This window comes from Pinus tabuliformis, chromosome 9 (genome assembly GCF_031772625.1).
Source record: "Pinus tabuliformis cultivar Carrire ecotype Pingquan chromosome 9, CPIR1, whole genome shotgun sequence".
NCBI lineage: Eukaryota > Viridiplantae > Streptophyta > Pinopsida > Pinales > Pinaceae > Pinus > Pinus tabuliformis.
The window spans coordinates 1,535,630,132-1,535,648,637 of record NC_142307.1 but is presented as its reverse complement, the minus strand read 5'-3'; the positions used below and the strand labels follow the sequence as shown (position 1 = coordinate 1,535,648,637).

Genomic DNA, 18,506 nt, shown 5'->3' with positions numbered 1-18,506 from the left:
TTTGAAGGAACTCGCCCCCCTTGACTGGTCATTGACTTGGCTTCCACATGGCAGTGAATTCGGTCCTCTTATGTGGCCTCCAAATCAGCATTTAACACAACTTTTGTTTGCCTTGTCATCTCAATTATTTAATGGTGACCCTCTTTGACTGGAAACATGTTTTCAAAGTGTCCCCAATTTATTAACTTTTCTTTTCCTTGATTTTTTTCCTCACTCTCGAGTAAAAGTGAATTTTGATGAGGAAAAATCAATTGTTTGCACACCAAAGGGGGTACTAGGATACTAGGATAATGAATTTCGCGTACTCACATATCATACAACATTTCCTAATGACACTTTTTAACTTATTAAATACAAATTAATTAAAAATTCTCGTTTTGCTGGATATTTTTAATTATTAAAAAAAATCCTACAAATACCTAGTGCAATTCCATAAGACTCTGAAAAATGCGTAGCATGGTAACATACAATGACCCTATCTTAGAAACACACTCAAGGCCCAATTATTAAGATGCATTGAAGGTTTTGGCGGTTATGAGTAAAAAAACTCTACTATTTTTGATCGTTGAAAAAAATAATTAATCAAGTGAACAAAAATAAACAAAAAAAACACTCTAGAGTGACTTGTGACTTCCTTAGTAACTAGGTCCCAACAATCTAAGCTTGTTAAATAAAATCATCATGCTAGTGTAACTTATTATGATTCCCCTGCAGGGTTACAAAATTTGCATATAAGAATATAGAAAAGGAGAGAGAAGAAGGGGCCAGATTTGCCCTACTGGGCTTCGGCTCTTCAAAAAATCTGATAAGTGCCTTGTACATTGGGCCATGGGATCTTCATTTCTGCTAAGGTACAACTTAGCAGGTAACAATGCTAAAATCTTGTTAGCTAATGGATTTTGGGAAGGCAAAATTGTTGTCCTGTAATGGCCATTACCATTTTTCTTGTGCTAAAATTTTGTTTGCAAATTGATTTTGAATCGGTAAAACCACTGTCCATTAGTGGCCTTTACCAAAAATGAGATTGGAAAACCAAAGGGTTTAGTTACCCTTAAGCCTCAAGACCATCCAACACTCTACTGATGCAATGCTTGGTTCTTTCCTACCCAACCATCTCACATATGGCACCTCACCTATGGAGAATGTCGAAAAAGAAAGACAAATCACACAACAGATGGACAACAGTAAAATCCAGCCTATTACATCCCCATATGGATCTCCTGAGGCCTTGGTTGCATCTAAGAAGAAGCAGCAGGAGTGGCAACCTTGTACAGACTATGGGGCCATCAACAGCTGACTTTTGAAAACTGCCCACTCCCTCAGATTGATGAACTTTTTCATCAACTCAATGGGCCCAGGTACATGATCACTAACTATGACTGAATCACAAGCTTTGGAGATTACTATAAGCTTCCCACAAGAGAATAAGATAAATAAGCACAAAATTATCTACCCTGATTCCCAACATGTTACAACAAGACATCCTCTCTACAGATTCATCCATATATTATAAGTTCTTGGTCTTTTATCCACAAACTGAACTGTGAGAATTGATGACATAATTAGCTGCTGTAAGCGTCACTAGTATTAAGATGCAAAGGATGGACAATCCACAAAAAACAAAGTCTGAATTGGTGAGATCCTACAATCAAACCTAGATTTCTTTATTTGTAAGAAACATATTTAAATCATCAACCACTTTACAAGGCAGTACTAGAATATGGAGGTCTCACTGACGTTGAGTAAATTCACAGAGATCCCAAATATAGGAGCTTGGAAATAACTATGAAAATAATTAATAGAATATGCTTACAACATAAAGGATAAAATACAAGCTGGTCAAAAATTGTTCCAATGCACATTTACATATTCAGGCAACAATTATAGAATCAAAATTTAATTATAATCCCTCAACAAAATTCTTGGTTCAAAAGGACAGTCAAACCCTGCTGTAGATTTAACAATGATGATGCTAAAAGATAAAAACTTGCTGCTGTTTGTTCAATTAAATATTTTTTCAGCTAAGATGCATGAAGCATTCTGAGAAACCTTACATTCAAAAAGTTCTCAAAAGTACACTAACAATTTGAAATCAATTTTACCTGACCCTTTTTTGTTGTAAGTTGACGAAGAAGAGTTTCTGGGCGAGTCTTCCCTACAGTTGGCTCACCACTAACTCACAAAGCAAAATTAATAATTGTTAAGATATTTGCACCATTTGTAAATACAAAAGCAAATCATACAATGAAAAACTAGGTTTCCAACACAATGCAAAAAGAGTTGAAAATTATGAAAAACTCACGTCTTTCTATCAAGAAACCGAATAATAATGTTGTTAACTTCCGCTTCTGAGACAAGCAACCTGATAATTCCACCGGATAGCATCTCTACATCTGCAACCTATAATCAAATACAGATAATGGCACCATATGATAACAAGATAGAATAACAGAGTTAGTCATGCAGCAGAAACAAATTAGCAAGGGATGCCCAAGATAACCAGGGTGACACTAAGTCCACATATTTCATTACCATGTACAGTAAACTTTGATATTCCAGAGTATGGTAGGTGCATGCATGTGACGTCGTTCCATTAAATTTCATGCAAAATAAGGAACTATGTGACCAACATAAAATTACTAACCTTTGCAAACAGACCGCGTTCACCATACCAATTATCAATAGAATTTAACACTTTACTCAGCCGCTGATAATTTACAACCTTTCCTGCACAACTTGAAACCAGTAAAGTCAACTTAATCTGAGCAATTCCTTCCTTAAGCTTTTCATCTGTCAGCGAGAAAAAGAGAAGAAAGGGTGGGGAAAGCATATTTTCACATCCCAGAGAATCAGAATACAACCACAGATCTATAATCAATCTTAGCACCCAGCTTTTTATAAATAAAAAAGGCATTGTGAAATATAATTTAAAGAAAAATATGAATGCCTACAACAAGGCACATACCATATTCATCCCTGAATGCATCTTCCACAATCCTTGTTGGAAGAACATTCGCACCCTCACAAATCAAGCCTTTAAATTCTTGATATGGTTCTACCTTGAATCAGAAATAACAGAAACTAAATTACTATTTATTTTTCAATCACAAAACCAAAACATACACCCATAGATTAATGGGCATCAATCCATATTTGCAGAATCTAGATGACAAAAATTAAGGGTGTACCTATAACATTATAATTATGAAATATAATTTTACTTCCTATAATAAATTGTTTCTAGTTGACAATAACAATCATGTTTAACAAATCTGATACTTTATCTGAACTTCCAAAGTTTCTAGGGTAATAATTTAATGCTATGTTGCACAAAACTTCTAGGAACCCGACGTTTCGGGCCGTACCCGTACCCGAAACTCGATCGAAACTTGCCCATCATCCAATCATCAATGGGAGTTAATATAGACTTGGTTTTCCTTCTAAATTGTCATTTACAGGTCTTATTCCCTTTTTTCTTGCAAGATAATCTGTTGTTCACTTAATATATATATGTGTGTGTGTGTGTAAAGCGAACAAAGTTCCTTGTATAGATTAATTACTCCAAAAGACTTAGAATATCAAGATATCCATGAAGATACAAATATTATATTAAATATGAATAAGAATAAGAACGATAATGAATGATTTACAATGAGAACGAGAGGCTTGCTTATATATCAGGCAAGTGTCTCTTCATGAAGAGTCATGTCTCATTTAGACATGCCTCCTCAACCTAATTACTACTTAACTAATAATTATTTATGCTTATTATCATTTACATTATTTTATATTTATTTATATATATTTTATTCGTTACATTGCCTCCTTCCTCAAAGAGCTTTGTCCTCAAAGCTTGTCGATGAAAAAAGGCTTGATCTCTTTTTCGGCTTTGAACGTCTTTCTCTCTCGGAATAGTCATCCTTGTCGATACAAGTTGATATGATCTTCTTAGTGACAAACAAAATTGTCGCACTGAGAAGGGATCAGACCATCCGAGATTAATCTTCTGTATAGTATTTTGATCATTGGAATTTTGTAACGACTTGTTAGCATAAGACTGGATTGAGGGTACATCACTATTATATGGAACATCAGTTTGTTGTTTCTGGTTTAAATGGTCTTGATACGTAGCTTGGTTGATTTGTCTACTCTCGTGATTCGGATGCCGATATAAAGTTTTTAGATTTTCTTCTGGCGAAGATGTTGTAGAGTTGGTTATGAAACATTCACTGGGGATGTTCATTGGCTGAACTGCAACATCTAAGTGTGTCGTTTCTTTAACTGACTTGTCTTCTTGAGTTGTCATATTCACCTGATCGGTATTTGTTGTTTTGTCATCAACTTGAATTCCTACATTTGATGCTTCTTTCTCGATAAGTTGTTGTACCTTGTTTTCTAATGACTCCTTATCCTTCTTAAGTTTCTTAATTTGCGACAGTAATTTTTCGCTATAGTTTTTAAATCGAGAAACTTCTTCATTTTTGTCAACATTGATTTTGTCAATTTTTTTTGGCATATTTTGTAATACCTTTTTACCTTCTTGAAACATTACTTTTGAAATATCTGAAATATCTTCTGGCGTTACTGAATTAGGTTTCAGTGTAACATCTTGGAGTGTTATTTTCTTCTTCTTGTAAGAAAATGTTAAAAAAAAATTCTTAGTATTTAGAATAAAGGAACCTAGAGTTTCCATCTAGGGTGATCCCAAAACAAAGTCATTATCGTTAAAACACAAGGTTTTCAAGGTGAATTGTGAGGTAAAAGTATAATCTCCAATATTTAGGTGTAGATTGCTTATGTCCTAGGATACCGGATTCGTCCAAATGTCCTGTCGAATCACGAATCCAGCGAATCCGACACGATTCTCTGCGGATTCGTGTCCAAACTGCATGACACGTCGTGTCCTATAACGTGTCCCGAATTTGCACAGCGTGTCGCGATTTTTGGGACGTGTCCTGTTTTTGGGACTCGTTTCCAGCTGCTAGGTTAAAGGGGCGTGTTTGCTCATTGACAGGCTCATTTTGCAAGTCATTTGGCAGCGTCATGATCAAGTCTAGGCCCTAGTATTGATATGCTATTCATGGTAATGTTAAATTCTTAAAGTAAAAGTGACATTCTCCTTAATCTTCATTTTCATCCTTTTACTTAAATTTTTAACATTACCATGAAATGACTCAGGATGTTTGAGAGTGGTTTCGGCCTCATTGGATTTCATATGGAGAAAGTAGAATTTTAGATTTCATTCAAAATCCAGCAGACTTATCAGTTTTTCAGGATTTTAGGATTGGGGGATTGCAATGTTTCCATTGAATTTTGTCATGTATTAGGGTATGGAACTCGTATTTAATCAAGAGCACCAAACCAAGAGCTTTTGAATATGTCGCTCCCCCTCCCGTTTTCGCTCCCGCTTTCGCTCCCGCTCCCAAGTAACACTATTCCTGATGATATGGGTCTGGACACCACTATTGAGTTGGCATTGGCCAACATGGATCTCAATGATCCAGTGCTAGAGCCTGTTAGATTTGATGACTTAGAGGGGTCAACCTCCATACCAGCAGATGCAGAGGCGACTATGGATACAGGGGAGGAGGAGGATGCAGAGGAGAGCAGTGGGGACCATGATGATGGGGACAGAGATGCTGATTCTGATGTTGATTGATGCCTTGAGGCTTGTATACCTGTAGTTGTTTTATATTTTCTATTTCTATTTTCCATTGGCATTGCACCAACACTACCTATGTAACACATTTTGATTTGATGACTTAATGAGAAAACTACAGTTGTCAGTGTGTTTATCTTACTATCTTGTAGTTGTAAGTTGTCTTTCAGTTATGAATTATGAATCATGATTTAAATTTTTAATAGATTTATCATTTATGTGACCAGTACCACTGACATTTATTTGAATTTTGTATGTACTATGCATGCTAATAGCTATAGATGAAGATCTATGTTTGAAATCAATAAATTTGTATCATTAATTAAAATTTGTGTAAGAAATATGATTATATCTAATTTTTAATATATATATATAACGTGTCCTGTTCCGGGGGGTCAGTGTGTCCCGAATCCGACACCACGAATCCCGAATCCCCGTGTCAGGTGACTTAGCTTATGTCGTATTGTTTGTTACATGTGCCAAAAATATTCGTTTCAACTATATTTGATTTAGGAATCACCAAGTGGTTAGCACATTTAGGACTAACATAATTACTTTTTTCAGTAGGACTGATAGAGATTATGATATCTCTTCCTGCGAGTGATCCTTTGATTTTAAATAGTGTGTCAACACATTTACTAAAGGTTTTAGGAAATCTTCCCTCCTATGTTGCAGGAAACGTAGGGCAAGGGGGTGTTTCTGTACGGAAACGAGTACGAAACGCTGAAATTTGTGTGGTACGACTCACGTTTCAGCTTTTTACTTGTGTTTTTTTTTTTAATTTAAATTTGTTTTCTAATTTATTTTTAGGTTATCCTAGTGACTTCTAGTTGCTTCTAGATGCCTGTCTAAAGTTATAAAAGTGAACTTTTGCCTTAGTGTTGATATGCAGTTCATGGTAATGTTAAATTCTTAAAGTAAAAGGAATTCATCCTTTTACTTAAATTTTTAACATTACCATGAAATGACTCAGGATGTTTGATAGTGGTTTCGCCCTCATTGGATTTCATATGGAAAAAGTAGAATTTTAGATCTCACTCAAAATCCAACAGACTTATCTGTTTTTCAGGATCTCAGGATTGGGGGGATTGCAATGTTTCCATTGGATTTTATCATGTACTAGGGTATGGAACTTGTATTTAATCAAGAGAACCAAGCCATCTATGCAGGGGAGACTCCCAATAATGAAGAGCATGTAGGGTACTAGGGTATGAAACTTGTATTTAATCAAGAGCACTAAGGTCGTTCGACTATGTAGGAAGAGACTCCCAATCAAGTACGAGACAAGAAATTAGAAGTTTCTCGTGACTGATTTTGGATATTTCTATTTTCATTATGTGATCATTCATGAGTAAATGTGATGTAAATTTAGAGACTTATAGTTTATGCATTGACAATTGACAATTTTATCATAATGTAATAAATTAGAATGTATCATATATGCTTTATGATTGCACATATTTCTTAAATGTCCTAATATATATATATATATATATATATATATATTCGCGTTTCCCCGTTTCCAAAATTTGGGGAGGTCGCGTTTCGTATCGGTTCCCGTTTCGGAAACTCGTACCCGTTTCCCCATTTCGTGCAACCTAGCTTCCCTCACTAGTTTCCATTTTGCGTTGATGTTTTTAGGTAAACAATATGTCAACTGGAGCTATTTTTATTATAAAATATCCCTTATTTCTTCTATATATATTTTTCGAATATTCTCCTTTAATGTGAATTGTTAAAAACTTGAATACCCTTTTATTAAAAAAAATACTCCTTTATATTGTTGCCCTCTATATATGTATGTATTTCTTTATATTAAGACCCCTTTTCAAAATAACTTTATTATCTTATAATAATAATAGTTTCACTTCTTTTTTTTAATAATAAATTGGTCCCTTTTTTTATATACTTCATTACTTCCTTGATAAATTTTTAATGTCACCCCACTTAATAAATATAAAGGTCACGTCTTCTCATATGACACGGTCACGATGTTAAAATACCATGGGCTATTACCATGGGTTGTTTTTAAAACCTCATTAAAATGTTCTCCATGTAAAAAGTAAAACGTATTCCTTTTGTTTTTGGTTTTTTTTTTTTAACTTTTTAACTTTTTAAAATACCATGGGAAATTACCATGGGTTGTTTTTAAAACCACAGGCTTCTCCATGTAAAAAGTTTAAATATACTTGAAAAGATTCTCTCTTATCTTTATTATGCACTTATTTTATTTTCTTTTCTTTTCTTTTCTTTTAATTTGATTTTTTTTCTATATTTTTTTAATCTCTTTTTTTTATATGACTTTTTTTTTAAATTAATAATCTTTATTATTATTTTTGTTATATATATATATATATATATATATATATATATAACCAAAGGCCTGGTAGCAAGACGGAGAAACCCCAAATATTTAGCGAACCGCTTGAACTGCAACAACAATAAATTTGACAAAGAGTCGATAGCCAAAGACTTGGATCGGAGAACGAGCTTTGTGCACTGGTTAAACAACCTAGAGGACCGAACTGCTCTGATACCAAATGAAGCGAACAAAGTTCCTTTTACAGATTATTTACTCCAAAAGACTTAGAATATCAAGATATCCATGAGGATACAAATATTATATTAAATATGAATAAGAATAAGAATGACAATGAATGATTTACAATGAGAACGAGAGGCTTGCTTATATATTAGGCAAGTGTCTCTTCATGAAGAGTCATGTCTCATTTAGACATGCCTCCTCAACCTAATTACTATGTAACTAATGATTATTTATGCTTATTATCATTTACATTATTTTATATTTATTTATATATATTTTATTCGTTACAGTGTGTGTGTGTGTGTGTGACATTTCGACCGACATTTCCATTTTTGGGAGGTGACGTTTCTAAACGTACCTATTTCGGAAACTTTGAAACGTTTTGGCATTTCGTGCAACTTAGCTTTAATGTTTATATACCCAAAAATAGTCAAACCATTCAAGAAAAGCAAGAAGAATGTTAAAATTGGCAACTAGGGCCAAATTCCACTTTGGACAACTCCTTCGGGGAAAATAATTGTAGCATCAAACTCCTCTTTTCAAGAGGACCAAAATCGACCTAAAGATCATCAAATTTGGTTAAGGAGAAGTGTCATTTTGAATTTATGATTCTCTCATGTAAAATTAACTAAGTCGGCCTCACCTATATGTCGGCTCAATAAGCCCAAAAGTCGCGTCTCTTCAACCCCATCGGATTATATATAAAGAGGAGCCTTCTCCCTCATTTTAGACACAGCAAATGACTTGGGAAATTCTCCTGAGACAGCAACAGATTAGAGAAGATTGGAGGTCAAACTGTTTGGGTCTATTTATCTTCCACATGTCCGAGTTAAGAGCTAGTTGCTAGTCGCAGGCTTAAGGACTGATCTGGGTAATGTTTTGGCATAAGCCTTGGATAAGGAACACTCCTACAGCTAGCCGCATTCATTGTATGGAGCCACAGGTGCGCCGCAGGCCTGATTGTCTTGGAACAGAAAGGTCATAAAGCATCATGGGCAAAAGGTAGGCCGCAGGCCTGTTTCTCCTGATCAAATAGGTCGATGAATCTAATGTTGTTGATAACAAGCAAAAGTAATTTTATCTTATATCCGCCCTCTCTACTGCATCTCCTCCGGACACTTTGGGAAATTAGGTGATTGATAGTGGCGCCTCAAGGCACTTCACTGGGTATAAGGAAGTTCTTTCAAATCTGTTTGAAAAGGATACAAATTTGGAAATTATCCTTGGAGACAATGCCACCTATCCCGTGAAGGGAGTTGGGAATGTTACTCTTCAATTGAATCAAGGTAACACGATTCATCTACAAGAAGTACTATATGTACCCGATCTACAGAAGAACCTGGTATCTATCTCGGCAATGGAGGACAAAGGATTCAAGGTGGCATTCATCGATGGAAAGGTACGTGTGTGGAATAAAAATTTCAAAGATGCATTTACACTTGGGTTCAAAGATGATAGCCTATATCAAGTTGGAGGGAGTCCATTGGGAGCTATGTCTTACGACACATCACTTGAATCCGAATTATGGCACCAGAGGTTTGATCATTTACATTATAAGGCTCTACTCGATGTGAGGAATGTTAGAGAATCTAGGGCAAAGTAGTGTTGTGATGATTCTTCGTGATTTGATAACAATTTGTGAAGTCTTTTTTTTTCTTGTTAACTTATTCTTCTTATTATTATTATTATTAGTGCATATGTGTGTGCTTCATCAAACTGCTACCAAAACAAAATAACAAGAACATAGAATTTGTCTCTCTGCCAGGGACAAACCCTCTCCACTCTTGAGAGGAAAACTCTTTCTAAGATTTCTCTTATTGAAGCTTCTTATTTGAACAACTGCCAAACCCTAGATCCTTGACTATGATATCCTCCAAGCATCAGTCAAATCCTTCCTCTTTTTGCACTGTCACTTCCGACACATCTTCCGACACTTCTTCTAGCACTTTGTCTTCTAGGTTAGGAAGCCCTAGAATATTAGGGCTTCTTTACTTTGTTATAGATAGAGGCTCCTTTGCTTTCCTTTGGATACCTTGTAGGCCTAGGTATACATCTAAATGAGACTTATTCAGGTTGTTGCCTTAACCAGCTGTAAAATCTGTGAGTGTTCTCTTGCTGCACGTGTGAACAAGAGCCCTGAAACAGTCCTTTTATTCTCGTTGACCCTTTCTTCCTTCCTCGCTGATGAGAGAGGCCTTGCAGGCCTAATATGCACCCAAAAATATCGCGATATGATGACCTGCACTATTCTACTCCTATAGTCGCAGACAAACCCTTTCCCTTCGCACGTGTGGCTGTAGGTTCACCCTATAGACAGTCTTTGTTTCTCCTTTCCTTCGCTGCCCTTACAAGGCTTCTTTTCCTCCTTCGTTGACCTTCTTTGAAGACTAGCCTAGTTACATTTCCTTCAACAAGGAAGATGGTGACAGGTATGCCCGAATATAAAGTAGAACATGAAGGTGTTTATCAGGGGTGTGCCGAAGGAAAGCATACAAGGGTACCATTCCCCTCAAGTGATAGTAAGACTACCGACATATTGCAATTAGTTCATTCTGATCTATCTGGTATGATGCCCGTGAACTCATTGGGAGGATATTTATATTATGCTACCTTTATGGATGATTTCTCTTGCAAGACTTGGATATATTTCTTGAAGAAGAAGGACGAAGTATTCTCATGGTTTCGTTCTTTCAAAGCTTTGGTCAAAAGTCAAACCGGGAAGAAGATCAAAATATTGAGGATCGATAATGGAACCGAATATGAATCAAATAAGTTCAATAATTATTGTAGAGAAGCTGGCATTAAGAGGGAGACTACTACCGCATATACTCCTGAGCAAAATGGTGTTGTTGAAAGGAAGAAACGTTCTATTGTAGAAGCCACTTGTGCCATGCTTCATGATCAAAGCCTTTTGAAGTTCTTATGGCCGAAGCTGCAAACATTGTCATGTATGTTCAAAATAGATGCCCTCATCAAGCGTTGGACTCCAAAAAATCCGAAGAAGTTTTCACCGGTAAGAAACCTAATGTTTCTCACTTTAGAATTTTTGGTAGTCCCATATATTTTCATGTGCCGAAAGAAAAGAGAAGCAAATTGGATGTTCCCAGGAAGAAGGGAACATTTGTCGGCTAAAGTGAAACTTCTAAGGCATATAGAATATATGTGCCTGGTCAAAGAGAAGTGGAAATAAGTCATGATGTCACCTTCGATGAGGATGTTGCCCTTGGGAAGATTAGTAACCTTCCTCTTCCAAGCAAGGACAAAGAAGCAGATTCAAGAAAGAAAGGAGAACTGCAAGATGAGTCGATGCCCGGTGCTAAAGGGACCAATTGATCCCATTGATCCACCCCCTCATGAGCCCTCCTCCTCAAAAAGGAGACCCTCATGGCTTAGGGAGACTCTCGAAGATGCCGAGAGACATGTTGCACCTAGGGGGGAAATTTCGTGAAAGAAAGAAGCCGAATAAGTACCAAGGGTACTTAACTGCAATGAGCACCATTATTCAATCTGAGCCTTGCACATTCGAAGAAGTTGCAAAGCACAAAGTTTGGAAGGATGCAATGAATGAAGAGTATGAGTTAATTATGAAGAATGATGTCTAGGATGTGGTCCCTAGACCCAAGGACAAATCCGTTGTCACCTCAAAATGGCTCTACAAGATCAAGCATGGAGTTGATGGAAGTGCTAAAAAGTTCAAGGCCAGATTTGTTGCTCGAGGCTCCTCTCAAAAGGAAGGTGTAGATTATGATGAGATATTTGCACCAGTTGCCCGCTACACCACCATTTGTTCGATTATAACCCTTGTCGCCTCGCAAGGATGGAATCTACACCAGATGGATGTCAAGACTGCCTTCTTGCATGGTTCACTTAAGGAGGAAGTCTATATAGAACAACCTGAGGAGTTCGAAGTTCAAGATCATCAGACACATCTATGGAGGTTGAAGAAAGCCCTCTATGGGTTGAAGCAAGCACCCTGAGCTTGGTATGAGAGGATCAGCAGCTATCTGATGAAGCTGGGATTTACAAGAAGTGAAGTTGATCTTAAGGTTGAGAATGATAGACATCTCATCTTGGTACTCTATGTGGACGATCTCTTTCAGACAGGTGCAGACCCTCTCATTCATCAATGTAAGAGAGAGTTGGCTTTTGGACTTGACATGAAGGACCTAGGACTGATGCATTACTTCCTAGGGTTGGAGGTTTGGCAAAACCCAGGTGAGATTTTCCTTTCTCAAGGAAAATATATTGTGAAGATACTTGAAAGATTTGGGATGGTGTACTGCAAGTTCGTGACTACTCCAATGGAACTTAACTTCAATAAGTTATGCGGAAGTGTTGTTGGGCCCAATTTGGGAAATCTTTCTGAGTATCGTCAACTCGTGGGGGCCCTGATGTTCTTGGTGAACTCCCGTCCAAACATATGTTTTGCAGTGAATACATTGAGTCAATTTATGGTTGAGCCTCATCACATACATTGGATTGTTGCCAAGAATCTCTTGAGATATCTCCGAGGCACAATCACTTATGGACTAAGATACACTGCCGGGAATGTGAGGCTCCATGGTTACACTGATGCAAACTGGGCTGGCAATGTAGTGGATCATAAAAGCACATCTGAATGTTGCTTACCCCTAGGTTCTGCTTCGATATCAAGGATGAGAGGGAAGCTGAATTCGGTTGCCTTAAACACCACTAAGGCCGAATAAATTGTTGCTAGTATGACCTCCAATGAAGTTGTTTGGTTGAGGAAGCTCTTTAGTGAGTTGTTTGGACATGTGTTGGATACCACCATGATCTATTGCGACAATCAAAGTGGGATTCGTCTTTCTGAGAATCCTGTTTTTCATGACCACTCCAAGCATATTGATATCAAGTACCACTTTATCCAAAATATGGTACAATGGGGAGCAATAAGGCTTCGTCATATTGGGACTGATGATCAAGTCGCTGATATTCTTACGAAACCCCTGGGGAAGGTCAAATTCTTAACCTTTCGTGAACGACTTGGAGTCGTGGAGAGACCCTCTTATGAGGGTCCCGTATGAGATGAATGTTGAGCTCTGGGAGCTCCGAGGGGCTTGGGGTACTTCTTGGAGCGATGAGCGACCATAGGGTGAGTGCTTCACCTTCCCCTGTGATACCCCATGTTGAGATATGCATAAGATGAGTGGTTCACCTTCTCCTATGGCGTATGAGCAGGTGAGTAGTTCACCTTCTCCTGCCAACCCATCCTACCCATGCAGTCAGAGACTCATGGGAACTACATGTCATCTGGCCAATGAGTAGGGAAATGGGGAAAGGGACCATAGTACTACCATTGGACGCATCGTGTACTACTGTACTAGGAACTACATCTCATCTGGCCAATGAGTAGGGAAATGAGGATAGGGACCATAGTACTACCATTGGACACATCGTGTACTACCGTACTGGGAACTACCTCTCATCTGGCCAATGAGTAGGGAAATGAGGATAGGGACCATAGTACTACCATTGGACGCATCGTGTACTACCATACTCCCTATGCTAGGATGTTGATATTGATCTGGGATCAATGGAAACTAACTTCGGGTCAGTTAAGAGTGGTATGACACACTCTCTATTATTGGAGACTGACTTCGGGTCAGTGGAGAATGGTATGATACATTCTCGATCATTTCTTCTTTCTTCATGGTTCAACAGAGTAGAGACAAGGATGGTACAGGCTATCAAACAGTTTGGCAGGTGAAGTTCTCCCTAGTTGACAAGGAGTGTTAAGTTTGGCAACTAGGGCCAAACTTCACCTTGGACAACTCATATGAGGCAGTTGATAGTTTTATTGGATTCCTCTCTCTAAGAGGTGTAGGATTGATCTAAAGATCATCCCATTTTGACATGTACAAATGGAATTATGAATTTATTTTGTTTATGGACAAATTGTCAAGGTCAGCCAGCAATCTAATGTAGGCTCAGAAGCCCAACAATCACGTCTAGTCATCCTCAACGTTTGCATATAAATAAAAGGAGTCTCCTCCTCATTTTGGCATCTCTCACACTCATTCTTCTCTCTCCTTCATTGATTGGGTACAAATTCAGAAGGCAACTCTCCACACGTGCGAAGAAGGGTTTTTTGTCCCGGCATTGACCAGCGTTGACCGAAGTTGCAGGAGGGTTGTTTTGACTTGCGTTGACCAATGTTGACCTGTGTTGATTACAGTTTTGTGTGGGGGATCTCTATTTGGGTAGGCCGCATTTCTGGGCACAGAAATTGAGGCTATTTGACCACTATTTGATCAGCGTTGACTGCAGAAGGGTTTGTTGCAGCATTAACTTCCATTGACCATATTTGACTAGAATTTTTCAGATTGTTTTTGGGCTGATTTAACTAGCTGTTAGAGGTCGAGTTGATCGAGTTTGACCAAGTTGTTTTGGAGGTCAAAATCTGCCTTGTTGACAAGCGTTGACTTTATGGTTAGGGCTTTCTGTTACTGTTGTTTGACTAGTCAAATTTCACCTTGATTAGGCAATTGAGTATTGTATATTGTACTCTCTCTCTCTCTGCTGAACTTTTGAAGAATAATAAGAAGAATTGATCAAGGGTTTTCCCACATTGGGGTTTGTCCCTAGTTGGTGCCATATCTTGTGTCCTCTTGTCTTGGCTTGTTTTCTACTATTATTGTTTATGTTCTATCTGCATTTTACTATCATGTTGATGTGATTGCTAATTGGATATTGATATTGGGCTAATAAGAAAATTGAAGTAAAATTGTTCTTAAGCATAGAACATACCATTGTTATCTAAAATTAACACTTTACTATCTCAAGGGCTTCATATTTTGCCACACACAAAGTACAGTGGTTAAAGACGTCACAAAAAAGGGTCACTTCTAAAGAAAATTGAAGCTTACACAATGGATTAAGCTTAAGTGGGGGCGATTTCTAGAAGGATCAAACCCACTCCCGAGACAAAAACTGGACATAGCGACTTAGGGGTATTTACTTCACACTCCAACAAAGGGTGAGACTCCAAAGAGACTTTTTAGTTCTTCTGCTTGGTATTGACATTTTTGTACTCAACAGTGTGATTGACCTCTTTTGTGGTCATTTGTTAGACATTAATACAATTATCTTCTCTTCTCTTATCTATACTTTACTATTTTTTACTACTTTGGCTAAGGCCAACCTAGTTACCTTCTAGGGGTTGGCACCCCAGCCCTAAAGGATGTGTATAAATATACAATACGCTCCCCAATTTTGATCATCTCATTCAAGTGAAAGTATTCTTTATTCTTTTTCCCAAGGGCAGTCCTAAAAAGTTCACTTCACTTATGTTTATTTGTTCTTGGTTATGGTTGATCTTTTTCAGGGTGCTATAGCATGAGGACATCTGTCTTGTTATCAAAATCATGTTTTGCTATAAATATGTTGGGTTTATTTGACTAAATTAGGGTTGGCTTAAGTGTTCACCTTATATATATTATCTTTTAACATTTCAACAAGTTAGTCATTGAAAGGCACAACACAAAAATCTGTTACACCCTGGACGTGAATGCCTATTTGCTTTAGGGTGCAAGTTGAGGATGCTATAATAGAGCATGAGACAAAGTTAGGTCCAATGTATGAGATAAATCATTAAAGATCTACAAACAATGCTAATGATATACATTATGTAATCATCTATCATACCAACTTCATATCTGATCATCTTGGAATTGAAGCTATAATTTACATTTGAAGAGATTCAATCATGGACAAAACATTCCTAAAAAGAAACGTATTTACACTATTATCTGTTTTTATTTCTTACGCAGATATTATATCTAGTTCCATATTAAACACGATCGTTGTCTAAGATTCACCAGTCGGGGAAGGTTTTACCTCAAAATACATGTATTTCACACTGAAACTTTCTGCAAGGATCCTGAAATACAAAACCTCCTGGAATGTCTATAAAACAAATGTATTTCAAAGTTCGATGACTATAACTGGCTTTCATTTGAGTGAATGTTGATAGCTCGCTTATATTTCCATTCATCCTTGCGATAGTGTAATGTTTTCTACCATATGTAGCATATTTAAGTCTCCCAGGTGTAGACCAAATGCTAAGGTGAAAATCACTTCACCATCATGAAAAGAGTTCAATCCTATGGTGATATCTGTATAGTAATACTTACACTGCTAAATATCCCTTGGATATTACAGACCTTATCGTAGCTCGAATTGTTTGGTTTTAATAGACTGCTGCAGAGTTTTATTTTAAAATACATCTATAGTGCACATTGTCTCTATGTTTCCGACAATATATTGATATAAAAAAATGGCCAAGATCATTTTGATTATCTCTATGCAGCAAACATACCCTTCCCCATTCCGAGAATATCACAATGTTTCAATGTAGCCAGCTTACAAAACTCTTGAATTACCCCTTCCACTGAGAAGCCGCGGCGGCGGGAGGGTATCTGTTCTTCTAAAATTCAACTAGGACTCACACCCACCCCACCCGCATGAAACAGCCTGCTTGCATAAGCAAAATGGTCCATGCACGGTGAAATGTGCCTCTTGGTGATTTGAATATTAGTGACGGAGGGGGTATGAAACACCCACACTTTGTTCACTAACCAGACCCCATTAACATAATTCTATCTGTTATTATTGTTATGCAAAATTTTGATCCACACACTTATGAAACGGACCTACTTGCAGAAATGTGCCTCTTGGGGTTTTGAATATTAGTGAGGGAGGGGGTGTGAATTTGAAACACCCACACTTTGCTCACTAACCAAGACCCCGTTAACATAATTCCGCCTTTTACTATTTTTATGCAAAATTTTGATCCACACACTTATGAAACCACTACTTGCATAGACAAAATGGTCCACGTGGGGTGAAACGTGCCTCTTGCTTTAGGATTTGAATGCTAGCTAGGAGGCTGTGAAACGAAACACCCACCCCCCCAAGACCCCATGACCCCATTGACATAATTTCATGTTTTACTATGTATAGCCAATTCTGATCCGTCCACTTATAACAAGGAGTTGTACCAGTTCTTAATTGGAATCTGTTCAAATTTATTCGTTCTATTGAGGTCCTATACTTCAGTTTCCATGCTATTGATTTCCATAGTTGCTTAACATTCTCAGCAGCTAAACATTGCCTAAGAGAGTTTTGTTTTGTTCTCTTACGCATGTTGCGTATTCTGTTGTAGGCAGGGCAATGCGAGTGTAAATCTCACCTTGAAGATGAGGCGAATGCCGTCTCTTGTATCTACCGCCACGGGCATGCACGAATAGAAATAGCCGCAATCGATAACACGGTGTACATCCTCCTGTACTTCCTGAATTGTCAAAGCAGAGTTAGGTTTACAGGCTTTTAGAGCCCCCATGGCAGAACTTAACAGCTCCGGATTCTCGAGCTCGTCTCCGTCCTTGTTCTGAAACAAAACCTCGCTGATCAAAACCCTCTCCTGGTCTTCCTTTGCATGGCGGCACACGCACGCTTGCTTCTGCTGCTGCCCTGCGGTATCCTCTGTATCTTGAACTGTGTGCCTATGCGAATCTCCGTTGGATAGATCATTTAAACTATCCGTTGTAGAAGCATAGTCCTTGGTTGCGTTTTGGGAGCTTTCCAACTCCAGAGATGAGGGCTTATTTTCCCTGTTGGCAATAGCAATGGAAGTGGAACATAGCAACGGCATTCTTCTGTTGAGCGCATTTCGATTCCCGTGGACGACGGATCCTATGAAACCCTTCGCAAAGTTCCTGGCTTTTTCCAGATTGGAAGCCAAAGCGCGCAGAGGAAATTGTGACAGATTGAAGCGCGGAGGATGGCGTTCGATCGAGCACTCGGGAATTTTAACCGAAGACCATGAGAAACGAACTGATTGGGAGGAAACAGGGAGTGAACCCTCAACCTCCGCCATAGTCATAGCTTCCTTCCTGGCTCGGGCTGCTGCTACCAGTTCAGTGCCTCGCCTAACTTTATGCGAAAGGCCTCACTTCTCGCATGGTCCTGCAAGAGGGAAATTTTTGAAAATTTTATACTTCGATAATTGAAAAATAAAACAATTATAAGGAAATGAGTATGTGGTTAAATTGCAACAGGGTTTTGATATGGCTTTTTATAGGGTTTAAAGGTTAGGTGTTTTTACATATCACGTGTTGCTGACTAAATGGGATACGAAGTATTTAATGGAGGTTGTTAATTAGTGATTGAGATTGTATTTAAGTATAACTTAAAATAAATATTAATTGGTGAAGGCTTATTTTTTTCAAACTAAAGGAAATATGTTAATGGAGTATTTTTTGCAAGAGTAGAAGTTCAGGA

The 18,506-nt window shown here is 37.8% G+C and overlaps 1 protein-coding gene across 1 annotated transcript in view; it reads right to left on the bottom strand.

Annotated features, from left to right (window-relative positions):
• OEP80 (outer envelope protein of 80 kDa) overlaps positions 1-18,249 on the bottom strand; it is a 398,126-nt gene extending 379,877 nt beyond the window's left edge. Inside the window, exons 1-5 of the mRNA XM_089439267.1 lie at positions 17,416-18,249; positions 2,966-3,059; positions 2,645-2,727; positions 2,303-2,400; positions 2,103-2,172 (exon numbers count right to left, since the gene is read on the bottom strand). Coding sequence (XP_089295393.1) covers positions 2,103-2,172; positions 2,303-2,400; positions 2,645-2,727; positions 2,966-3,059; positions 17,416-18,108 — 1,038 coding nt within the window. The 5' untranslated portion in view covers positions 18,109-18,249. The remainder of the gene's footprint in view (positions 1-2,102; positions 2,173-2,302; positions 2,401-2,644; positions 2,728-2,965; positions 3,060-17,415) is intronic.
• Positions 18,250-18,506: the final 257 nt, after the last annotated feature.